Genomic DNA, 27,397 nt, shown 5'->3' with positions numbered 1-27,397 from the left:
CTAGAAGAAAAGCCACAGCGAACGACATGGTTCCAGGCAGTACGTCCTGAACTTCTGCCAAGGTTAAGGAACTAGCTCTCAGCCCAAACAGCATGAAGAAATGAAAGAACAATACACTTTTGTTTATAGGATAAGGCCTAGTTCTTTATAGTAAAGACAAAATTGCTACAATCAGCGTATGCATGCATCAAACAATATAATGGAAAGCAGAAAACTACAAATCAGAGAAGCTTAAAAATAGTTTTCATTTATAAGCATTCCATTAGTACAAGGAAACCTGTTATCCTTACTATTGGACTTGATAAAATTTCGCAATATCAAAAAATTCTATTAATTAGCATATTAAAATAGCTGTCAAGGGAATATTTACACGAAGTATTTGAATCCACTGAAATCATTTTACAATTTGTTAAATAACCTATTTATATTGCAGAGTTCGTAAAACCGGGGGAAAAGCATTCTCACAGTGTTTCCGTTGGAATCACTTCAACATTCTTTCTTTCTTGTCATAAATTTAAGCACTACTTTATATTTTATGTGAATTTCCACTCGCAAAAGGTTATAAACCTTTTGTGAGTGGGATTCAAAATATAGACATTCTTGGCTAAAAATCGACGATCGAGATGCCAGTTGATCACCATACGTGATATTGGCGAAAAACATGCTACTTTTAATGGAATATTATTTAAAAAACAGTTGAGTCACTTAAAACAAACGAATTTGCTCAATATTTTAATTCATCTTTTTAACAACAGCAGCAGCACCAGAAAATATACTGCAATATCCCGATCCCGGATGAATTCTTTGATGCCATTAGCATTTATCCATTTTTGTAAGACATTTCAGCTTCTGAATTTTGGGATTTAGTTCTTTAACTTCAGTACAAAGATTTAATATTCTTCATTTAAAACAACCTCTGATTACTTGGTCCAAGTATCTTTCCCAAAACCGTGATATTGATGACGTCGACACTTGCGTCATATTTGACACTATGCACTGTGCGAGTTGCTGTTTACGGTTTCTCTCATTTCCGTACCAACTCACCTGAATCTAACTCTGTTTGCATACGTATACGATAATGCTTCGATTCTAAACTGCAAATACCTTTAAGTTGAATCTGTAAACAGCGCTTGAATACTCGAATTCATGATTGTCATGGCAAAAGGGCCTTCTTCTCTAGGTCCGCGTTTCAGAAGGCCCCGCATATCACAAGCATAGAAATATATCAAATAAGAGATAAAAGAAAGAAAATATTCAAAATCAAATCGCATAAACTAATTGTTAAGAATGATATACAAACCAATCTAAAATCACTTAATCTTGAAAGGTTGTCTAATTTCGCATTACTGTCAATGGAACACGAAGGGAAAATTTGCATTCTAACAACATTTTGTTGATGTGAAGATAAAAAAAAATAATTTTTACAGAATGAATATAATAATTTGTGAATTATGTATGTCGTCATTTTATTCTTCATCGAAACATCGCTAGACCATCAACAGAACACCCAAACACCCAAAGGTAAAAAACTTTCTATATACTGCATATATATATATATATATATATTCTCTCTCTTTATGAAGGTATGTCTAGGTAGGATGAATTATAGAACATAATTTGTTTAACTGTTAACTTGAATAATTTTTAAATATTTAGACAGATGGTATTTGAGAGTCTATTGGTGGCCAATAAGGCATGAAAGAAGTCTAAACATTTATTACTTCTTTTAGTTATTAATTATTTTTTATTCTTTTTTTTTTTGTTATAATGAAATAAAGAACCTGGAGAAATTTTATTACCTATGAAGATCCACATCACACAAATGGCTTCCAGTCTCAGATAATTGACAAAGAATTTCCTTTCTACGGCACGTTCCTTGACAGCTGTTAATGTTTCTGGCTGCAGCGCCATAATTTCTGCACGAATGCTCTCCTTCAGCTGTTGGATTGTCTGGGGGCTTGTTCACATAGACCTTTTCCTTCAGGTAACCCAATAGGAAAAAGTAGGAGCCGTAAGATCTACATATGACCAATTAATTATAGATCTTTGCGAGATTATTCGCCCGTCAAAACTGTGTCTTTAGAATTCCACTGTGGCTCTACAGTTGTCGACAGTGGCTCTATGATGCTGAAATCACACCTCGAGTCTAAAGTCGTTTTCTTCTCTAGCCAATTGTTGAAAGCAGACGGCAAAATTTACACGTCGCTGATAATCTACCAGTTTTAATTCCTGTCCCATTGGATCTTGTATGGGAAGAGGCGTAAGTGGTTTAAATGCGCTGCAGTGATTTTCCGGGACACACCCAGTTGGATAGGAAGTCTTCGGGTAGACGTTCCTGGTTCTTCTTCAATACTGTCTCTCACACGTTGAATGTTTCTCTGTTCTGGTTGAACGGGACCTCCCGGATCATGGAAAGTCACTTACGGAATCCTCTTGCTGGAAACGTTCAATTAAGTGAGGAATTATTGTTTCCAAGGGAACATTTCTGATATTAAAATGGTGGCAATATGCTCTTTGCGTTAGAATAATAGAATACTGATTTTCTAAATAAAATTGCACGATTTTGATTCGTTATTGGGCTGTGAACTTTTACATGATTAATTTTCCAAATGTTCCTTAGAATATCTGCAAAAAATAAAATGAAAAGATTTATAATCAAAAAAATTATTCGCATTTTAAACACCTTCGTGACTTATGGATCACCCTGTACTCTTGTCGCGGGCCTCTAAAGTGTCAGGGGAGGGCCTGTCAACGATAGCTATGGGATCATGTGCTTGGGAAGCAACATTTTATAAGAAATTTATACATTGGAATTGGTAGGATAATTTGTCGCGTGCCCTCCCGCGATGAGTCCTTGAACTACGTGGGTAATAATAATAATAATAATAATAATAATAATAATAATAATAATAATAATAATAATAATAATAATAATAAATATTATTCCAGGTTGAAATGACAGGAAGTAAAAATCGTTGTTCTCCTCCTCTGCTAATCAAGATAATATAAGCTCAAATTATTTAAAATAACATAACATAAACTACTTCAGATTTAATATATTTCAGATTTTAAGATGCATTTCGAGACATGAAATTCGAGGTTTCCACTTGTTCTAGAACTTTGAATTTGTTTCAGTTAAAAAAAAGGAATGATAAATCCCACTTGTGTGTGTGTGTGTGTGTGTGTGTGTGTGTGTGTGTGTGTGTGTGTGTGTGTGTGTGTGTGTGTGTGTGTGTGTGTGTGTGTGTGAAAAAGAATTCATTATTGAATCACGAATCTCATTAACTTTGTCATTATTTTTTTATAGGAGTACGTTTCACCTTCTATTGCATAATGACATCACATACACATTGATGTTAGGTCAAAACTTGCCCAGTAGTATTCGAGAAGTTACATCACTAACGGTGTGATTGTTTTCAAACGGTAGATCATCATCTACTGTATATCCATTATTACTATGAAAAGTTTCGTAGAAGTAGGCACACCATAACCATTATCTGTTTTAAGCAGTTATCGAGTCTGTATGAAGTCTCTTGTTATTAGGGAGTTCGTAAAGTTTCTAGTCAGGACTGAAAATAGAAGAAAAGAAACAAATGTGTCAGGAATTTGTGGTTTTATGTGTCCAATTATAGGGATCTTTCAGGACGTTGGTATTCAGCGTTTGAATTAAAACGACTCTTTTTAGATTTCTTCTCTCTCTCTCTCTCTCTCTCTCTCTCTCTCTCTCTCTCTGTAAATAATATCGAATAAAAATGACAGAAGGTATCCCATTAATGTGAAATTAGTATTAATTCAAAATTCTAAAGCAATATAACGTGACTTTTTCAATTTTTCCTCATTGTAAGAAATTTCAAGTAAGAAGTTTTGAAAATTTCAAATTCTCAATTGAAAAAGTGTTGAATTGGTTTCGTATCAATCCAGACAAATAAGTCCTCATAAATCTGTTTTAATTTTATTAACAAATTTCATCAAGATATCTTCACAGTATTTTGCTCATATAGTCAGAACAACATATATCATCATATGTTCCCATTCGAGTAAAAAATCAATCATATTTCCGATCTGACTCGGCTTCTAGTATTCGAATTAATAAAACAAAACAAAAGCATATACTTTAGAGGTATAAACGTAGTATAATATGACAGTTACAACTTACAACCGAACAACTAAGAAATATCAACTATTCATGAATAGGTATCCCATTATTAACACAGGCGAGTTTTCGTCTCAATATTATTACGCATACTTGTATGACTGCACAACTAAAATTGGTTGGGCTTTATTATATTAGGTGACGAAGTCGAAGAACTGAGTCGTGGTCCTCAGCTTGCAGGGATATCCAAAAACAAGATTTCCACCAAAGAATGCCGGTATTTAAATATATATATTTCTTGAAAATAAAATACTGCAGTGATAATATTTTGAATGATACTTTGGAGCTTCTATTTTATTTGGGATGAGCAAGTTCCGCATCACTTGCACGTGTAGCTCGGCATACATCCAACCTATAACTCACTTTTGCAAAGAGCGCTCCAACATTTCCGGAGTAACTGTCTCTAATTTTGTCTTTTAACTGTTGTAGTCACTATTCGTGCGTGCAATTTAACCTCTACAAAACTCCACAGGAAATAAAAAGATAAAAAGAAAATCGAAACGTGTAAGGCAGTGGGTAACGAGGTGGCCAGGAAACTGATTCTTCTGTTTTTGCTTGAGCACCTATTCAGAAAATGGCTATCTAAAGACGTTCTACAGCGTCCTGTTATATGCTTCTCAACAATTACCAATTTCTTTAAATTGATTGTATAATCAATTGATACATTTATCATCAGGTTAATTGTCCTTATAGATTCATCTAAAAATCACACTGATTTCTGTAGAATTGTTACAATCCTGCAGTTGATTAGATCATTACAGGATGGATGTACATGAATGCAAAGCACTTTGAGTAAGGTTGAACTACCTTAGATTAGTGACCATCAAAAATTTCGTTTGAAAAATATATGTATGTAAAATACTCTTTTTTGTGTGTGTGTACACCCTGTATTTATAATTTCACTTTACGTTTATTTAATTTCAAAGCATTTTTTAATGTAATGATTCATCTGGTACCATTTCGGCTAGAGAATCTCTTTAAAAGGTAAACTGAATTTTAAACTGTCGTCATAATTCCGTTTGTCTGATGATTATTGTCGTGTTAGCGTCGTTTGCGTTCCATTAAATGATTCTGTATGGTAATCCAATGAATGTATTTCTAATAACTATTTTCATTTTCTTCTGCTTTCGAAAATATTTTAGTTTCCGTATGCTTCTTTGGCCACTCAATTCTCCTGATTTGAATCCCTCGAACATTTATGGGATTATTTGGAAATCAGCATCTGGGGGTCGACTCTGACTTCCGGAATGATATTCGGTCTGGTTGGTCTAGAATACCTCAGGACACTTTCCATGGTCTAGTGGAGTCAATGCCAAACGGGTGCAAGCTGTTATCTCAGCCCAAAATCACCTATCCAGTAGTGTGTTTGGCCTCTTTTGACCTAAAGCGCTGCTAGGTTGTAATATTTTGGCTCCTAATTGTAAATTAAAGATAACAGTTCTTAGTTAAAAACCACTTTTGCTGCAATTTCGATGAATGTAAAAACATACAAAGTCTATAGGAGAACAAGTAATGATTGAGCAGTATAAACAATATACTTTTATAAAAAAATATAGTTATCTTATGGAAGTAAACCTTGTGTTGCCGAAAGTAGAATTCCACAATTGATTTTTGGCATGTGCGTGCGTGCGTGCGTGCGTGTGTGTGTGTGTGTGTGTGTGTGTGTGTGTGTGTGTGTGTGTGTGTGTGTGTGTGTGTGTGTGTGTGTGTGTGTGTGTGTGTGTGTGTGTGTGTGTGTGTGTGTGTTACTACAGTTCGACAAGTTTTCAGAGGATGTATCATAAAAATCCCCCATGAGAATCAGTTTGGAGATATGAATATTCATGATTTCGAGGCGTTGGCTGCATTTGCGAAAAAAGAAAGTTCGGGCCAGACGCGTACCAATATAGAAGCAGGCTATGAGGATCCTCTCCGCAGTCCTCAGAAAGCAACATATCAAGCTAGCTATGAAGATGAGTCCTAACCTTCACTTCCTCTTAAAACACGTGTTAGATTTATTTGCCTATAAAACTTATTAATGCCATAATATGGAGAATAATCTTCTCTACATATTCTACTAAGTCTGTCAAATTGTGCTTTCTCTTGCTGATTTGTCCATTTGTAGGATGTATAAACCCATGTTTCAAGGAGGAAAAAATTCTGCACTTCCTTCTGACGTTGGTGAACGGTCAAAAAACCATTGTAATGGTTATTCGTATTGTAGAAGGAATTCGAACACAAATCTTTCTAATCGATGACTTTGTACATGACTCTGTGCTACTGAGGCCCTTCTGATACAATCAACAGACATCAAGGACGTACCTGTATTATTTTCTATTTCTATAATATCCTAATAATACAAGAGCGTTATATAGGGCTAAAAAGCGGCCTCGCCTACTCCCTATACGGGAACAAAAGGGCGTTAGCTGATTAGAAGAGCGTTTGATTATAGATACATAGATTATTACAGCCTCATATTCTAGCCGTTATTACTATTATGAAAATCTATCGAACCCATAAGGTTCATGTGTCATCAAATTCAAATTAGAAATAATGATATAGAATTTTCAATGTTCAGAGTATAGTTGCGCACGATAAGGAGGCTCATCGCTGCCTGCTCATCCTTCAAGAACTTGTGGTACAAATGATTAATTCATAACACATGAAGGATATTGCATTTCCAGATAAGTATTGAAACTATTTATTAGTTTCATTTCTCAAAAACATAATTTAGCTCTGGATGAATAGATTTTATAAAAATGTGGTGTTTTGGATCTTTACTGAAGGTTGTAGAATGTTCTCAGTTTTGCTTTCAAATGAATCACTTCTGAAAGGTGAAATTTGGGAGTTGTGATCTTCAATAAAATTTCTTTTGTTGGTTGGATTTTAGTTTAAATTGGACCATAAAATTTTAACTAAAATTATAATAATGAGTGAATTTAAGCTTTCTATCACCTAAAGTGATAGAAAGCGTTCGTCTTCAAGTATGAGATCCCACTCTGATTACTAAAAGTCTGGATTTGCGTGAAAAGTTCAATATTTGATCTCTCAAACTCTAAGCCCACCTCTGTTTGGTTATTGGATATGTGATTATTGAGTTAGGCTAGTGATTAGTTATCTAGGAAATTCATATGTGAGGTTCTAATTCCTATCTCTAAGCCAGATTAATTTAGATGTTATTTTTGTTTTATTATCTATCTAAGTTAAAAATTTTAAAAATCTTTAGGACCTAAAGATTTTTAGTGCTGTTATTAAACGTACCATTTTGTCCCTTAGATACGATCGAGTTTTATAAATTGTGTAAACTTCCTTAAATTACACTGCTATCCGGCTTGGTTGGCCGAGTAGTTAGCATTTCCTCTCTCCAGAGGATATGCTAACAGTCTGTGAGTTCTAATCCAACCGTGTGAATGGAATATCTGTAAGGTGAAAGATGAAGCTGGTTGTGAGACAACTGTCGTACTTATTGAATGCCTGAAGGATTGAAAATAGTTCCTTTCGGTTTCTAGAGAAGGGTTTCTGGATTAACTAACCCTTAGCGTACCCATGATCCTAATATTAATAAACCATAGGCTAATTTCCCTTTCATGGTGGGATTCATACACACAAAAGAAAAAAAAAACGAAGTATTCTTCTTTTTTTTAATGATATGCACTGTCAGTTCTCATATATGTTTGAGTTTGTTTGTTTTTCAAAATTTAAAAGTGGCTGATATATACAAAAGCCCTTTTTTTTAGCATATAACAACTATAGTTTTTGGTACTAAATCTTTTTTTCGCGGAAATCATCTCACCATGCCTTCAAAAGTCTCAATATAAAATTTGGTCTCATTTCGTTTATTGGTTTAGCTACAGATGCCTCCTACTTTTTTTCTATAGCAACTGACTAGAAATACAGTATTCTGTTGAATCTGTTCATTTTTTTTGTTATTTCTATGAAATTTAATAAAATACTTTCCGCTCAAAAATATATCAAAAATTACGAAAATCCAGGATTATTCCAATAAGTATCTTACTAGACTATTCCTGGTTTTTATCGAATAAGAGACAAAATAGATAAATAAATAATTTTTTTTTTGGATGGTGATCTCTCTTTAAGATACGTGCTTAACTACTTAAAGGGCTTTCTTATAATCATACTGAGTAAATCTTAGGGTAGATCTTTGTTGGTTTAATTTGAACCTAGATGTAAGAAATCTAATGGCTTCAAAAGTTGGGAACTGTTTTCAGAGAATGTGGTAAGGAAAAGTGACAATGACTTATATACAAGTATTTTAACAACACTGCTATCTCAAAATAAATAAATTTTGAATATAGATCTCTGATCAGATCTGATCTCTCTCTCTCTCTCTCTTTCTATTATTTCCACACACAGCGTATGATTCCGTTAACACTCGTTTACCAGACATAACCCCTGGAATGCCTAATAGGCTTCAATGCAACCACCCACAATAAGTCTATTTATAATCTGCTGCGACTGTTATTAAACTGAAGAATAACGTCATTATCAATAGCGTAGCTAGCGTTTTTGGAGCCCTTGGAAAATTCGTAGCTACCCACATTTTTTTAGTGCAGTAATTTTTCGAAAACTAATGAAATATCCTGTAACCGATGCTCTCTGATACCGGTGAGGTAGCAACCGTCCCAGTGCATATCGTTCCTATGTCACTGTCATAACTTATCAAAGCAATTACAAGCTGACATCTTAGAGGCATAATGCCATACTGTAGTATAAAGACGCCTATTATACCAAGTACGGCTATCGTTGCCTTTCAGAAGACCTGGAAATAGTGTTACCAGTAAAAGTAATGAATCATCTGAGATTTTTCTTTTTATATTTCTAAATTGGTGCCGTCAGTTGAAAAACCAGTAGCACATATTTCATAAATATATGATAATAAATATTTCGTAATCGTTCACTTTAAATGTCAACTCAGTTAGTTGCGTGTGTATGTGTTCTTTAGTTGGTTTCCATTTTATGGTCAAACATTCCTGCCAATTCCGTCTGACTAGCTAACTCACTTTCAGTTCAAAAGTCCTTATAAATGTGCCTCGCATTGTGGACAAGATTGTCTTTCAACTTAAGTCGTCCTGATCACCATTAAGGCGCTTAATAACCACTTCTCTTACAAGCATCTTTTACAATATCTTTTGGATGTTATGTTTAAGAAATACGAGTCATAGCAACCCATAAAACAATTTCAGCACCTGTTGAGTATTTCTTAGAACTCAAACCATGAACTTCTGACAGCATCAGCCATTAACTGTCACTGTCGGTTTTGAAAAGATGCTTTATTTACCTCAAGATGCTTTATTTGTATTTATTATTGCATAATTATATGCAATTACTGTTCCTTATTATACGTAACACTAATATACAAGACTGATATTAATGTTCTGATATTATCAATGTTGAATAGTGACATGATTCCAAGCACAAGTAGATTACATATTTGAAAGGGCTATTTGAAATTAATGTAAAAAACATTAAGGAATTTATTGATCTTCGTATTGCACAATATAATTTCAAAAATAGAACATAACACTACTGCATCATCAGTTTCATTTGGTAGTGAGAGTTGTTTGCGTGCAATTGTTATATAACTATTCTACGGAAAGCTTGATTATTATTAAAGATTTCCACAATATCTGAAGCACATGTTATTATTATTATTATTATTATTATTATTATTATTATTATTATTATTATTATTATTATTATTATTATTATTATATGTCTCCTCCAAGATGTCTAAGGACTTATGGCACTCTACTACTTAATCCTTCAACACACTACGCTAGTATCCAACATCTGTGCCCCACGTATAGCATTTTTGTCTGTAAACTGCGTGTGTTCTCTTTGCCGATTTGCCTGTATGCGGAAAGAAAACCCTGAGTTTCCGGGAAAAGAAAACCACTGTTATCTCCGTCTCAGATCGGTTAGCTTATCTTCAACTTGAAAAGTCCATAATAAAGATTCTTCACGACGAGAATCGAACTGAGATCTTCTCCAATCGAAGGATGCAATATCCCATTGTTCTTCCAATCGCATTACGAAGAATAAAATGTTTTCTTTCTTAAAAAATGTATTTTTCTAAAAACAAGTTCGATAAAAAATTCATTTCTTCCATAAAAATTCTCTTAAAACAAAAGGAAAGAAATAAAAGGAATCAATATTTTGAGTGTCCGTTGTAAAGTTACTGAAGAAGTTTCTTCCACTAATTATGGTCATATGGAACACTGATTACTTTCAGTCAGTAATATTTGTGTTGGTAGAGGAATTGAATATTGTTTACGATCATTGAAATTAAGTAAATCTAAGAATTTTTAACTAGTTTAGGAACTGAATGTCGCTTAAAAATTCCCATACTTGCTATTACTCTTCCCATGAGACATTTTTGTGATTATTGCTATTGGTTCTACAAGTCCTTTTAAATATATATATAAATGTTAGATAGCATGTAGGTTATGATTGTTTATTTATACTTCCTGGTTTTACAATTCCAAAATATTGTGAAAAGAAATAGTGATGTCACTCGAAGAAGAGATTATTAGAAGGAGATGTAACTAAATATGGCCATGAAGAACGCAATGATCAAATGTTTCAAAACCAGGGAACCACGTAGAATTTGGGAGTGGTAAATCCGAGGAATTCAAATTTGGATATCGAATAGACAAACATCATTTGATTTTATTTATCAGATTTTTCAATTTTTAGGTATGATATTAAAAATATCATACATAAAAAATATAGAGACTCGTAAAGATGAACATTTCAAAATCATAATTATAAAAAAAAAAAAAGAACAGCTACGATGTACGCTTGTTTTATATTCAGCTGTTTTAAGGTTTGTGAAGTTTATAATAGGTTGAGAAATGGCTACTGATACACATTTGTAAAACTTTAGCACATAATTAAATGTTGACGTTTGTAGAACTTTAGTACATAATTAAAATCTGCCCTAATTTATGTTTATTGATGGCACGTTTATTGAAAACACAATAAACATCTGTTAAGTAAGGAGAAAAAAAAGTATCGAAGTGATAATCTAGGTTATTTGGGTGAAAGATTAAGAATTACTACTTTCATATTTCATACATCCATTTTATCACGGATGATAACTGTTTCTTCCAAAAGTGTCTGTAATAAAGGAACTGTTGCGTTTCCCATAAATGAATTTCCGTGAATTTTTTAAAAGTAAAATCATTCTTCATTATATAATAATCTTCATTATTATATAATGAAGTCATAATTTTAATTTTACAATATAAGCCTAAAGAGAATTGATTCAAGCGACACGTAAGAAAGCCAATAATCGCAATATAGAAAAGCACTGGGGAAAACAATTGACCTATCAAAGCTCAGTAACTTACCATTTTTCCATTAATAATGTGTGATCGACTGTGGAGGACTCCATCGGTTTCCGACGTTTTCTAAAGGCAGCAATATCCTCGATCTCGTCCTCAGGCATTTCCGGAACATTAGGTAGCAATGTTGACGGCAGTTCCCATGATTTTGTGCTCGCTTTTTCACGAAAACTAGCCGAATCGGTAATCAATGAATGCACTCCACGAATATCTCTGAAACTGGTATCGTCTTCCAATGTCGATCGCAGTAAAGATCCCACTCGAGCTTCGATCAAAGAAGAGGAGCTTGGTTTCACTGATGCGGACACCGACCCTGTCAGAGACCCAACGGGTGACGGAGCACGTGCCGACATTGTTACCGGATTACCTGTGATAGACGAACCTGCAAAAGTGGATAAATTAATATCGGGACGGTCTGATCGCATGTGAGTTTTAGCGAGAGACTCCTGATATTTCTTTTCTATATCTTGCAAAGTGTCAGAATACAAGCTATTGCCATACTTATAATTGTCATTATAGATCGAAGTGTAAGGACGTCGCCATGTCTTTGCTGCCTTTGGAGCCATGCTGTTAATGCGAGAGAATCTTTAGGAAGAATGACGAACGTTCCTGGGAAGAGGCAGCTTTCTCTCGAACACTCCTGCGTGCAGCTAGTTCCCCCGTATTCGAGCGGTTCGGAATGAAAAGCGGTTTGGCGTTGTTGGCTGTATTAAGACGCTCCATATTTTATTTTCGGCAGACACTTCACAGAAGCGGCCTTGGCGAAGTTGTGGAATGGGAACAAGGAAGCTCCCTCTTGAAACTACGATATCCTCCTGCCACTCAGCTAAACCCACGTTAGTATCTCTCTCAATGCACTGATGCTCAAACCAGCATTCTCTTATGGTGAAAACGTGGGTACATGTTTGACTACTATTCAGTAATTAATATGTTTACACAGATACATGCCATGTACAGCATCACGATGTAGAAGTAGGTGATTTAATAAAGGCTACTTGGGAGGAAAGAGGAAACAATGCCAAGAAAAAGAAAGATAAAATTGTTTTCCTCGACGCTGTTGCTTCAAATAAAAAAAAAAAAGAGAGAGAAAAAAAAAGAGACAGAAGAGGTTATGAAAAGAAAAAAATAAAGAAACTGGAATAAAATGATAAAATATATTATTTTCTAACTTCAAATTCTTGAAGGAATTTGTGGGGAGGGAAGTATAAAAAACACACAGAACAGCAAAACCACTACAATCACTCAGGTTGAAACCATACGATACCTAGGAATTTACTTCGATGCAGATATGAATTGGAATAGTCACATAAGCCATCTACACAACAAACTCCGAACAATAACTGGCAAACTCTACAGGTAAAAAAAGACAATAGTTTCCATACCCCTAAAAACACTAATATACAAAGCACTATGCCAAAATATACTAAGATACGCGATAACAACATATGCTTTCTGTGCACCCTACAAACTAAATAGATTAATGTCGATACAGTACAAAATGATAAACCTGATATTTTGGAAACAAATAGACAATAACGACTTTATAAACACTGCAATGTCAGAACACAAAATACTGACAGCAAAACACTTATGTTACTATGCATCTTTGCTAAGACAGTATTTCGATGCCAACTACAGGACGGTCAGAAATACATACCGTATAACAACTAATTATATCACAAATAAATACAATAATCACTACGGAAAGGCTACACGAAACTTCTACATCCCAGACATGATAAACAAATTATCTTTTGAATACAGAAACCTTACAAACTACAATAGCCTGAAAAGAGCTCTAAGGACATATTATGAACAAGAAACACGCACCCTAAATACGCGCCTAAAGCGCCTCCGTAGCGCAATTGGAAGAACGACGGTACATTGCGCCCTTCGATTGGAATAGGCCTAAGTTCGATTCTCGTCGCGACGGGAGGAATCTTTATCTGGTCGATTTCAATCGAAGGTGAGTTAGCCGATCTCATATGGAGGTAGCAGGGTTTTTTCTCCCGGAAACTCGGGTTTTTCATCCCGCATACATACAAATCGGCCCATCAGAACACACGCAATTTACAGACAAAAATTACTAGTTGTGGTGGTGTTGGAAGTGGGCGGTAGATGGCGTTGATGGAGATGATTCGTAGTAGAGGTTAGGTGTAGAGAGAATTGTAGATGTCCTCCCACGATGAGTCTTCGGACTCCTTGGAGGTATCAGGAATAATAATAATAATAATAATAATAATACCATACAAACTTAATGAAATATAATATTCGTTCAGGCTTCCAGTTCAGCGACGCATCAAGATATTCCAAACTATCGTATGTGTGTGTATACGTGTGAGTGTGCGTGGCGTGCGCGAATTTCTCAATCAGCAGCTGCAGTGGAAATCAAACCTAATAAACATAGGTTTGATTTCGTAACTTCCCAACACAGCAAACAAACCAATAAATAATAACAAACTGTTGTCATCCTCAGATAAGATTACAAATAAACTTCGAGGATGAAAACTGAGAAATTTCATCTCATCCAAGATTAAAAAAAAAAAAAAAAATCCAAACCCATATCTCACATTTCAGTGCTGCAGTTATAGCGCTTAAATATAATAAAAAATAAATAAATAAATAAATAAAAATTGTAAATATATATAAATCGTTAAACGAATAAATGCTGTATTACATTATTATTATTAATACATTATACAAAAAAAAAAAAAAAAAACAGAATTAAACCTGTTGTAAAGAGGTAATCTTATTATGTGTTGTAAATATGTAAATCACAAAATTAATCATAAAAATAGGGATTGAATTTTTTTAAAAGAAAAATATGTAATCAAGTATGTATCATATGTAATCAAATGCATGTAATGTATGTATCATTTGTAATGAAAAAAAATTATTAAAAAAATATATTATTATTATATTTTTTTAAAATAATTTTTTACTTGAATTCCAACTCTCTGGATTTTACATTATAACACTCAGGCAAGGCAAAATAACATTCTGGATTATATATTTTGTTTTACAGTTAATCTTGCTGGCATTTATTGAAGTGTCCTAGCCGAATCAAGTTGCATTTCAGCAACCACTTCCTAAGCAAAGAAATGGTTGTCTTTCTTCATTCTGTCTTCCACTGTTCCAAAGAATAGTGGAAGATAGAATGAATGAATAGAGTCAGAAGCAGAGGGAGAGGACCGTCCCGGGCTGAACTTTGAATCTTTTTGAACTTTTGCAGTTAATTCTAAAATACAGTCTCGAGAACTCATTTCCAAATAGCGTAATATTGCTGCGAATTTTCCTCACAATTGCTATAGGTGTTGCTAGTTGTGAGAGGAGTTTTTCTAAATAAAATAGATTAAGAATTACCTACATTATAATGAAATAGACTTCGCCAATATCATCGACGATTTTTCTAACAGTAAAGCAAGAAAAATAACATTTTAGAATGTTGAAATTAAAGTTTTACTTCAAAAATAAACATAGTGTTTTAATTTATTTCCCTATACGTCGTATCTGTGTTTAATGAAGCAGTGCCAATGGGAATACTTTTAGAAAAGATAATACAGTAAATGCAGAGTGTCTACGGGAAAGCAACTGGAGGGTTTCTGCATTTTCTGTTTTATAGGCAAGGCCGGCGAAAGTGGGCAAGCAGAGCATACAGGCGCCGCTGCCGAGCACGGTTCATAAGTTCATTTTTAAGAAACAAAATTTTTATCATAAAAACAAAAAAATTCTTAGAATCATCAATATTAAAATAAAGAAGGCTGGATACACCGAATAAAAATTTAAAAAAATTGTATATTGCCGCCTCTTTGATCAGCCGGCTGTTTGCAATTTTGTAGCGAGAGCAGGCTAAATGCTTGCCTGCAGAATGTTGCGTCTACTGCAGTCTATCTAAAGTGAAACGGTGAACAGTTTTTATGCGCAGAAACGAATTTTCATACAACACATTTGTTGCTAGTTAACCAGTCATATGGTACTCATCTCAGTAGGCTACTGACAGTAGCGCAGTGCGGACTATTATTTCGTCTCTGTGTCATGTTGTGTAATAATTTCTTGTGGGTATAAAATAGAAATGGAATCAAAAATTAAAAAAAAAAGTTATCCGGTGCACAAAATCGTAAGCGTTATGCTACAAAAGAATCAGATATTAAGAAACACACTGGGGCTCTTAATAAATTTGTTAAAATATTAACTCATATGAAAAATTTCTTAAAATGGAAGGAACTTGATATTTAAAAAACAAAACTACTATTGATTGCCAGACTCGAAGCATGTATGAAATGGAAAAGAAACATTGGACAAGTGTTTTAGAACGCTTGATTGAAATTATAAAATTCCTTGGTAGTCAAAATTTAGCTTTTCGCGGATCATCTGATAAATTATATGAAAGGAATAACGGCAATTTATTTAAAATTGCCGTTATTTTAAAAGTTTGCGAACTGTTTGCGAAGTTTGATCCCGTTATGGAAAATCATGTTGAAAGGGCACTATAACGAAATAATAGAGTACACTATTTGAGTAAAGTTCAGTCAAAATGAAATATTGGAAACTTTAAGTAACGCAATCAGGGATACAGTTTTATTATCAATTCGAAAATCTAAATATTATTCCATAATTTTAGACTGCACACCTGATGCAAGTAAAACAGAACAAATGACCATTATTATTCGCTTTGTTTCCTGTGACAATGGAATTGTCAAGATCAGGGAAAACGTTTTAGGTTTTGCAGATATATCAGATTCCACAGGACGTGGTTTATGTGCAACAATAATGGAACAACTCGAAAAATGAAACATTTCCATTGAAGACATGCGAGGTAAAGGGGGTGACAATGGGGTAAATATGAAAGGGAAAAAATATGGGCTCCAAAATTTGCTTTGGAACAAACATCCTCAAGCTTTTTACGTGCCATGTGCTGCTCATACTCTAAATTATATCATTAACGATGCAGACAAAGTGAATGCAGATACAATTAGTTTCTTTGCAATTATTCAAGAAATATACAATTTCTTTTCATTCAGTTATAAACGTTGGGCAATCCTTTTAAAGTTAGTAAAAAAATTTAACATTGAAACAGCCATCAGAAACGCGATGGGAAACTAAAATTAATGCAATCGGCCCTCTACGATATCAGTTAGGAGAAATTTCAGATGCACTTTTTGAAATTTTAAATAATGAAAATTTTAAATAATGAAAATTTTAATAAAGAAACTTAGCATGAAGCACAAGCATTATGTGCTAAAATAAAGGACTACAAATTTATTTGTTCTCTTATAACTTGGCATGATTTACTTAACAGAATAAATCCTGTGAGTAAAATGCTTCAAGACAAAAATATGAATATTACACTTGGTTTAGAATCTATCCAAAACTTAAAAATATTCTTACAAGAGTATCGATCAGATACAAATTTTAAAGAAGTTCTAAAAACGGCAAAAGAACTGAGTGAAGAGGTGGATGGAGAAGAAGAATTTAAAACTGGTACGGAAGTTCGACAACGAAAGAAGACACGATAATTTGATTAAGCGCATCATGACGAAACGCCACAATAGCTAGAAGATAAATTTAGAGTGAATGTGTTTTATACACTTCTAGACGTTGCAATGTGTTCGTTAATAGAAAGATTTGAACAACTAAAAACATATTATGATAATTTCAATTTCTTGTATAGATTACTACAAATTAATAACGAAGATTTACGAAAAAATTGTGACGATTTAGAGATTATCTTGAAGGAACGCGACAATAAAGACGTAAACGCAATAGAACTATATGACGAGTTATGTGCATCCCGGGATATTTTTCGGAAGGATAATTTAAATATTCAAAACCCTTTCGATATTCTTAATTTTATTGTGTCCAATAATTTTTCTTTCCCTAACTTTTCAATTGCTTTAAGAATACTATTAACCTTACCTGTTAGTGTAGCGAGCGGTGAACGTTCCTTTTCCAAGTTGAAATTGATTAAAACCTACTTAAGAACAAGTATGTCACAAAAAAGGCTTGTTATTTGGCCTTAATAGCTATTGGGAATGATGTATGTGCGGAATTAGACGTTAAGACCATTATTTCTAATTTTGTGAATATGAAATCAAAAACCCTAAAATTTAAATTTAAAAAAATGCAAGTATATTTATGTAATTTAATTTATTTTCTGTTGTTCTGTAAAGATGTTATTTTTTGAATATATATTAAATGTTCTAATTATTTTTGAATTATTTTCATATTTTCTCATCTATCTTGAGTTTCTTTTATTTTCCTAAATGATAGTTCCACTTTTAAAAATTATTAAAAAATGTTTAGAAGTTACTAAGAATTTAGTAACTTGTAAAATGCAAGAATTTATTAAACTTTGGTTCAAATAAATTTTAACTTTCATTAAAAGTCATTTTAATTTTGTTAGCGATTCGGATTGGTGAGAAGGCTATAATCCCTGTATCATTATATTCAACGATTAAAGTGGCTTTATCAAAATTTGCTTCAACTTTTGAGAATTTTTTGAATAATCGGGTTTTTAACGATTATCCTGCCTAGTCAACACCCCCAGTTCGTTACATTTAGCGAACCAACGTATGGCTGTTCTGTCAAAATTTATTTAAGAAATTTCAAATAATTAAAAATTTTATTATCGTAAAAGAACCACACACACGCCCGGATCGTTACAGGGGGCGCTTAGATAGACATTGCATGCGGGCGGCAAAGACCCTAGCGCCGGTTCTGTTTATAGATATTTCCATGAGTTCTGCTCCACTTATGAGATAACTCTATTCTATAAGAGGAGCTCTTCACAAAATTAACAGAACAAAATGTTTTTCACGAGTATCGTATGCACAAGTGTCTCCGAAAGCGAATAGTTAACACTATTAGGCATTCTGAGTGCAAATTACGAATGTCCAATAGAAATTGATTTACTATTTAATAGATCCGCATACAATGCAAATTATTTATGCCTATAAAAATAGATTGCACACACATTTCTTTATTCCAGTTTGTTTGTTTTTTTACTTGTTCTGTGGCTGCACGATGTTCAGCACCTTTAGGATAGGAAGTCATCACCGCTTAGATGATTCTTTCAAATGGCGGGCTGTTGGAATAACTGAAGCTGGGCATTTAATGAAAGTGACACGTTGGCTTAATGTGTCACGAAGTGGTGTTCTTAGCACTATGGACGCAAGGTCATCTGAAGGCTACATCAACCTGAACAGACTGCTGTCTGGCTCTGAAGCAAACACTATCCACCAACCCCCCTCTGTAGTTGGTGGCAGAAATAGTGTGTGATGCTAGGTCATATGAAATGGAAAGTAAATGCAGGTACTTATAAATTTCTAGAAGGGATTCGAATGCTTTGCAGAGTTGCAAGGGCAGGAAAAACTTCCGGGACTGCTAATTTCAATTACTAGTGCTGTGATTTTGCTTTTGAGTTTTTTATGACCAGATGTTCACGAGTTAACACTTTAGGCTCTAGATTTTCTCCAAATCGTTCTGATTCCTGCCCAGTTCCGTGTAAGGAAGAGAAGATAATATCCAAATGTGTGTGTGTGTGTGTGTGTGTGTGTGTGTGTGTGTGTGTGTGTGTGGTGGGGGTCCATGACATTTCGCATGATATACCCATTACGCGCCATCTGGTGGCGCGAACGGGATGTACCGCGTGATCGCGAGCTCGCACTTGTCATCGTTTTAATATTGCTTTAATGATATTTTGATAATTATCGATTGTAAAATCATTATGTATGACTGTGTAGCTGAGTGTGTTTATTATTTTTGATGTATTTATATTGTAAGATAGATAAATTGCGTTATTCATGGCATCAATAAGAACTAGAACAATGGCGGCCAAGACATCGTCGTAGAAGGGGGTTTGACATGGGGGATATTTTGAACTATAGCGTGTGTACTATGTATCCGTTGCCGAGAGAAAATGGATTTGGTAAGAGAGTGGCAGTGGGGAGAGAGAGGTGTCGTAGAAATATGAGCCAGAAATGCATTGGAAGCGAGAAAATAAAGTAGCGGAAATTAGTGCCTGAAGGCCGTGAAACCGAAAGTATTGGAATGAATGGAGTTTCGGGTTTAAACGATGGTGAAAGTGAGTATAAATGAGGTGATTGAAAGTAGCGGTAAGACAGCGTATGCGAAAGTTAAACCGAAGGACTGCAAGATAACGAGCGTGATGTAGGAAGAAAGTGCAATCGACCTGGCAGAGATAGCGAAAAGCAGCGAGAAAATAATTCAAGCTATGAAAGCGAAGTTGGTGACGAAGAGGCAGGAAAAATGAGGAAATTGCGGAGTGAAATGAGAAGATTAACAGGTGTATATGGAAGGGAGAGGAGTGTTGAAATAAAAAAAAAAAAACAGTGTGAAGGAGGTGTCCAATGATTCGAGTGACCACGAATTGGGATTCGGTTATTAAAGGTGTGGTAAATGAGAAGGTGCGTAAGGTTTGCTTTCCAAGGGATTGATTGAGCAGAGTGATTGAAGCTCTAGATATGAGGAAGAAACAAGGAATAGAATTATCAAACGTCTTAGATTTGATTATCTCATCAGTGGATGTTATTGTAAATGAGGTATTGAATCTCCTTCCAGTTGGCGAAAGTGACTATGAGGTGATTACTTGGGTGGTGGCCAGTCATATGAGGACTTCTTTTAGAAATGAATATATCTGGAACTATAAGGCTGGTGATTATGAGAAGTTCAGGAGACAGCTTGCGGCTCTATCATGGAATGAAGACTTGGAAGGAAAGATGAGTGCTGCTTGGGGCCTGTTCACAAAATGTCTGACAGAAGCAATCTCTGAATTCATTTCAAAGGTCAAGAGGATGAAAAAGGTGGGTATGAAATAGATGAATGAAAAGGTAAGGTGCAGTTTAGACGAAGAAGGTATTATCGTGGCAGCATAAGATGGGTGGTGATAGTCGGTTACACGAAGAGTACAAAGAACAAGCAAGAGATGTAACTTGCATGGTAAGGATCGAAAAAAGTGCACTATGAATAATAGTTAGCTAATGATGCCAAAAAGAATCTAAGGGAGTTTTTCGATATGTGGCCAGTAGAAGAAAGGATAATTATGGAATGTTGATACTGGTTATAGAGGATGGTAACAACTGAGGAAGATTATAGTAGACATGTTGATTGAGCAGTTCATAAAGATATTTCATCCTGTGAAAGGCATGCAAAATTTGAGAGCAGTGGAAAGGGACAAGGAGTCACTGATGGTGAGTGAGCAGGGGATATATGAGAAAATGAATAAACGTGATGTCAATAAAGCCATAGGACTTGATGGTATATCACTGCTTGTCTTGACGGAATGTTCCAGGGAGTTAACACCAGCTTTAACTTCGGTTTTAGACTTTCCAAAGTTCCAGAAGAATAGAAAGTGGACAAAATTGTTCTGCTTCATAAAAGAGGTGACAAGACTAAGGCTTTGAATTACAGACCAATCTGTTTGTCAAGAATTGTGGTAAAGGCATTAGAGAAGGCTAGTCAGACCCAGGATTCAGAATTTGGTTGATGACACCAATATTCTCTTTGATAGACAGCATAGATTTGCTAAAGAAAGGTCGTGTTTTAGCAATAGGGTAAGTATACACAGTGGTATATTTAGATTTTGCAAAAGCCTTTAATACATTGCCACATGACAAGCTGGTAATTAAACTGGAAGAGATGGGATTGGACAGTGGATTGGAAATTGACTGTCCGATAAGTATTAGCAAGTCGTGTATGGAGGTTGCATACATGGTGATGTACAGTTATTTTCAGATGATGCAAAGTTGAGAACTATAAGGAGTATAATGGATGTTATAGCCTTGCAAGTGAATTTGAATAGACTTTTTGAATGAACAAATGAAGGCTCGCAATTCAACATAGCAAAATATAGAGTTTTTAAAGTTTGGATAGCACAGATGGAATGTAGAGCATAAGATTGGAAAGGGATATCTTAGAGGAGGTGGAGATGAGGGATCAAGGATAAAGCTGGTGGATAAAGGATTTAAAATTCTGAGCCATATTACTAAAATTTAGAGGAAAGCACAGTGCATTATGGAAATAATGCAGAGAACACTAACATGTAAGAGTAAGGATGATTCCTTTGTATAAGGCTTTGATCGGACTGTATATGGATTATTGTGTGCAGATATGGTCACCAGGTTTTCAAAAGAATGAAGAGTTGTTGGAACGTGTTCAGAGATGATTGAATAAGGTTATTTCTGGTCCCTGGAACGTTCAGTATGAAAATAGATTGAGAGAATTTAGTTTGCAGAGTCAAGTAGATAGAAGGATGGGGGGAAGGCATGATTGAGACATATAAATTGATAAGGGGTTATTAACAGATTAACGTGGATCAGATTGTTTCATAGAATGGATGGAGACAAGGGAAGAACAAGAGGCCATCCTTGGAAGCTGTATAAGGAAGGTGTGAGCAACGGAATTAAGGCAGGGTTTTTTGTGTGGAGAGTTGCGGTTGGTTGCAATGCATGCCTGGAAGTGTGGTGAGACTAGGACTGCATTTAAGTCATGGTATGATGAGCTGTGTTTGTGGTGGAGGACCTCCTGCAATGAGTCATTGACTCCATGGAGGTCTACGACTATTATACTAATAATACTTTCTGCTATGACCATAGGCTATGTGATCACTTCTGACAGGAATAATACTTTTAAGTGTGGTGAAGTTCTTTTGCCTTTTGAAAGTTGGATAGCATCTCGATAAACGTAAGATACTTGTAAAGAACTGGCGTTGGCCTTTCTGATGAAGGTGGAGAGAGTGGGAGAACTTCGTTGCTTTTTTAAGGAATATATTCAAGAGTAGGTGAATTTTTTGTATCGCCTACAGAGTATCCGGGAAGAAGATAATTCTTAAGAATATAATCTCAGTTTCAAGACAAACTAAGCTCTGACGACCCTTATGAAGTGACTTGGAAGAGAGCTGAGCAGGATTTCCAGGTTTGCTTTGTTCCATACGAAACGTAATTGCTGATTTAATATGGTGGAAGAGGTCTTCAGATGGTGTGAGTATTTCTAAAGTGTGCAATAGAATGCAGGTTACTCTATGCTGGCGAAATTATTCGAAAAAGTACGGACCAATAATAAACGATACAGTGATACTACACCACACTCTGACTTCCAGTGAGTGTAAAAGGAGTCTGATGGAGCACATGAAGGTTATTCGCTGCCCAAATGCGATAATTCTATGAGTTTACACTACCATTTGCACCCTCGTCCTCGCCTCTCTATTAAAGATCCGCTCAAATCTTAAAATCATTTTTTAAAAAGATTTATTGTCATTGGACCTTTTCTCCTCTTTTTCAAAAGCAGGAATTCTCTCGAAGCGCGGCATTAGCATCACCGCGTTGTTGATAGTAAAGCTTGACTAGAAAAGCACGTTCCGGTAAGGTCAGATCCATAGCATAGACAACCTTAAGATGTTATCTTATCAGAATAAAAAAAGTCCGTTTCTGTCTTCCTTATATCCACCAAATTGTCAGTAGAAACAATGAGATTATGCAAATATCATGAGCTTATAGCATCAAATGTGCATTGGTGGCAAAATTTTATACTATTTTTTGTCTTCTGCAAATAAAAACTCCGTGTTCCAGAGTGTACTTACACGAAATTTGGTTGAATTTCGTCCAATACATTTTTCGCTACTGAACAATTCCTCTTAATTATGGTCAACCTGTACTTGAGCATTAAAAAGGTATACATATCTGAATGCTGGAAATAGCTATGTGTACAACTGGATTCTCCCTCAAGGAAAACCCATTGAAGAGAGGTACCGAACGAAAGCAGTATCGAGACATTGGCGCATCAGACAGTTTGTTCACATAGCATTTTTTTTAAAAAAAATTTAAGTTGGTAAAATATACATTTAAATGAATTGGAGGGGGGGAGTCCAAAGACTCATTGAGGGAGAATGTGCCAACAGCATGTAACGATTGATCCCTTCCAACTACTAACCGCGCTCAAACTTGCTTAAGTTTTTCGAGCCATTAGTAGCAAAGGTTCTACCAAATGACAAGAACGAAATAATTAAAAGAAAGAATCAGGCTTTCCTTTAAAGGAAGAAACATTACAACTCATGATCACTTTCTACTACATTAAATAAACTGTCTTATCCGATCCAGAAAAGGGTACTGATTGAGCTCCATTCTTCACTGCATTTAATCACAGTTTTTCTTCCCTTGTAATAGTGATGTTTAAGGAAGAGCCTGCTTTAGTTCTGTGCGTAAGCTCTACATTAAATTATGCTTGTTTTTGATGAATGATGGGAGTTCTTACTCATGTTCATTTAAGGTAGAAACTGGAGATAAAGAGGAAGCTACATATTCTGCGCATCTTCTTATCTGTATGGAGCAGACACCAGTGGCTTTTGTGGCTGTGTGTGTGTACATTTTTGCACACGAAATCCCAATAGAAACCATGTGGCATGTGTAGGTATGCGAAGGAGGATGAAGGATAGGTTGAGTGCACTGACATCAGAACTGGTATATTTTCTTGAAGTTGACAGAAATAAACGTAGTGAGACTTCTGATTACACAAGCTGAAAGATTGTTTCATGGGTGTTTCAAGAAGCAATTTGGATTCCCTGAGATATAGCGATATTTGGAAAGGTTTATATAATGTCCATTGCACTTATTGATAATGCTTTGGGGGTTTTCAGTTCTAGCATTTGAAAGATTTCCACTTAAGTTCTGGAAGATTCCTATGAATCTTATTCCTGCCCACTTCCATGTAAGGAAAAGGTTTTGGCCAGTTGTAGGGCTTACTATGTTTCTGTTTGAGAACAGTGGCCAGCAAAGGTTGGTCAATTGGTAGAGCCTCGGCTACTAATGGCTCACGCAAAAAGTTAAGCAAGTGTGAACGCGGTTAGTAGTTGGAAGGCGAACAATCGTTCGATGCTGTTCGCACACTCTCCCTCGATGAGTCTTTGGACTCCCTGGAGTTGTTAAATAATAATAATAAAATGCTGTGGAAGGTATATAAAGAGACGTTCTTTATGTGGGAAGTAAGAGGAAGATTGACTATGGAAAATTAACCTTAATGAGTGATGATGGTCACGAGGAGACAGAAGGATAAAATAGTTGTGTTACTGAGTGATCACTTTACAAGAGTATATCATCCTAGTGATGTTACTGTTTTAACCTATGTGACAAACACTAATGTGGTAACAGAGGTGGATGAATTGGAAGTTCCTAGGATATTGCAGAATCTCAATGTAAATATAGCTGTGGGAATAGATGAGATATATATCAGCTAGGATTTTGTGAGAATGGCCAAGGGAACTAGCAATGCCTTTGACTATGCTCTTTAAGTCTCAGCTCTGGTAGAGTTCCAAGGGAATGGAAAGAGGGTAAAATAATTCCTTTGTGTAAATGAGGTTTTAAAACTGCAGTAGCAAATTATAGACCAATCAGCATCTCAGGCGTGTTGGTAAAAGTAATAGAAAAATTGGTAATTGGTAATGTAGTTCGTTACCTTTTAAAAATAATTAATTTATGCAATATATTTGTTCCTAAATGGAAATCGTATGTGGATAATACATTGATAATCTTTTTAATTTTTTTACATAACATTTTATTAATGTATTTAGTTATTTTCCATTTATTTATTGATTTATTATCACTTTGTGTACAGTTGCAAACATTGTGCAGTTTTATGGTGGTATGCAACTGCTCACAGAGCTCGCGTGGTGGAGTAGTACCTTGAAACAGATATCCAAAGACTGTCATGGCCAGCTGAATACCAGAGACTCAGACAATTATTATATGTCCTTGAATGTCACATTGCACAACAGCAGCCACTGCCTTGGTGAGCTCAAGTTCCTCTAGTGGAAGAATAGGATTTGTTGCCACAGTCTTACAGATATCCTTATATCAAGTACAGTCCACATGTCAGGTCTTTTTTGCCAATAGAGGGAATCATGCCATACTGCATATTAATGTATGTGATCCATATTTTTTGTATATAGACTTCTATGTGATATAATAAATTTAGTTTAATCCTTTATCCAAGTGTAAGCAAACAAAGTTTGCGCCTGAAGTATCTTCAGGACCGAGGCAACTCGTAGTAAAGGTGGTACAAGTTCTCATCACTACTTGTCTTAGTATCTCCCATAATGCAAAGCACATTTCCTTGTGGACATTTTTAATGCTATGCATTCAGAGAAGGGCCACTAAGAAGACCGGTTTCGACCTTTATTGAGGTCTCGTCAGTGGGAGCCAGACCCAGAGGTGGTGATGCTAATGGAGAAGTCATGTGCTTTACATTATGGGAGATACTAAGACAAGGAGTGATGAGAGCTTGGTCCACCTTTACCACGAGGTGCCTCAGTCCTGAAGATACTTCAGGCGCAAGCTTTGTTTGTTTACACTTGGATAAAGGATTAAATTAAATTTATTATAGTCTAACCAAGTAGAAAATACTTCCAACATCTTTCTCTAAATCCAGAGTAATTTTAATAATAAGGTGAGACACCATTTGGTAACTCATATAGGTAAATATGACGTTTATTGAGAATGGCACAAAAGAAATGGTTCGCCCTTTTTTATCATAAAGGTGATTTGAGACGTGCTAAACATAAGAACTGAAAACATGATAATGACATTAACAAATAATTATTTAGTTGTAGCTCAGTTAGTTTGGACGATGTCCCTTGGTTGGAAAACCCAGGGTTCAAATCCTGTCTAGGAGGTGAAGAGCTGAGTAACCTTTATCATGGTTATTCAGCTAAAGATGAGTAAAGGGTTTTGTACAGTGATAGCAAGACTTTCAGTGCCTTCATAATGCAACTGGAAAAACCACGGTACACTGTGTCCTTCGATTGGGAAAGGCCCAGTGGTGGCTCGTACATAAGCACTGAGACACTACACCACCCCCAAGGAAAAATTTAAATTGTTTGTTTATAAATAATAACAATGCTACATTATATAAATGCATACAACATGTTAAAGGTTACAGCTTATGTTTTGACATTGATTGAATAGTTAATAATTGGAATTGTTCGATTAACGCTTTAGATCACGAAACAAATGCACTGCAATCTAACGCAGTGTCAGAATTATCACGATAGGAAAATTGCAGCTACCCTCAACGATATTCGTTTGAACTTCTCATTGCACATTACAAGTGATTCCGACACTTGAAATCGTATACTTGAGCGCGTTATTTCTGTGAGATAAGAAAGTTTTATTATTGATGTGTTTGTGGTGAGGGTAAACTATTTTTTGCAAATCTTATTTTATTTTGTTAAAATAACATACAATTATTTATTTATTATAGACAAAAGGCTGAATTATGACGAGTGTCACTGTTGAAAATATGAAAACAATTTTATATTTTTTAATGTTGGAACATGCAGTTAGTAATAACCAGTCCATGTCCTGACTAGAAATCCAACAGTTATTTGCCATTATTATTAGCGTTGCTCTTTTCTCCAAATTTTCCAAAAATATTTCTGTGTCTGACAATCATTTCCTACCCTGCTATTTAGATTCCCAACAAGAATTTTTCATTGTGTCAGTTGCTTTTTCTAAAGCATCACAAAATTCCTCCACTTCTACCTTAGTAGAAACTTCTGTGGGACCAAACACACAAATAAGTCTCATTGTCCAATTCTCCATTCTGATATTAGCCCACATCACTCTACTTGAGACTGCCTGCAATTCAAGAAGATTAGCCTCGAATTTTGTGTTGAATACTATGGCTACTCCTTCTTTTCCATGATTGTCATTTCCTGAATATAACATTTAGTATTTATTGTTCAGAAAGATCTCACCAGTTTTTGTCATTTTTGCTTCAGTCACCCCTATTATGTCGATCTGGTACCTATCTAATTCCACAGGTAGCTCCATTTCTTTGCCATTCAAGCTTCTTATGTCGGTACTACCACCATGTTCCAACATAAAAATGT

General features: G+C 35.1%; 1 protein-coding gene across 1 annotated transcript in view; it reads right to left on the bottom strand.

The window, feature by feature from the left end:
* LOC150100878 (uncharacterized) overlaps window positions 1-12,330 on the bottom strand; it is a 32,490-nt gene extending 20,160 nt beyond the window's left edge. Inside the window, exon 1 of the mRNA XM_090401423.1 lies at window positions 11,506-12,330. Within this exon, the coding sequence (XP_090257549.1) occupies window positions 11,506-12,065 (560 nt within the window). The 5' untranslated portion in view covers window positions 12,066-12,330. The remainder of the gene's footprint in view (window positions 1-11,505) is intronic.
* Window positions 12,331-27,397: the final 15,067 nt, after the last annotated feature.

Source organism: Typopeltis vanoorti, chromosome 12 (genome assembly GCF_054136105.1).
Source record: "Typopeltis vanoorti isolate ZY-2024b chromosome 12, IOZ_Tvanoo_1.0, whole genome shotgun sequence".
Lineage (NCBI taxonomy): Eukaryota > Metazoa > Arthropoda > Arachnida > Uropygi > Thelyphonidae > Typopeltis > Typopeltis vanoorti.
This window is presented reverse-complemented; position numbering and strand designations above follow the sequence as displayed.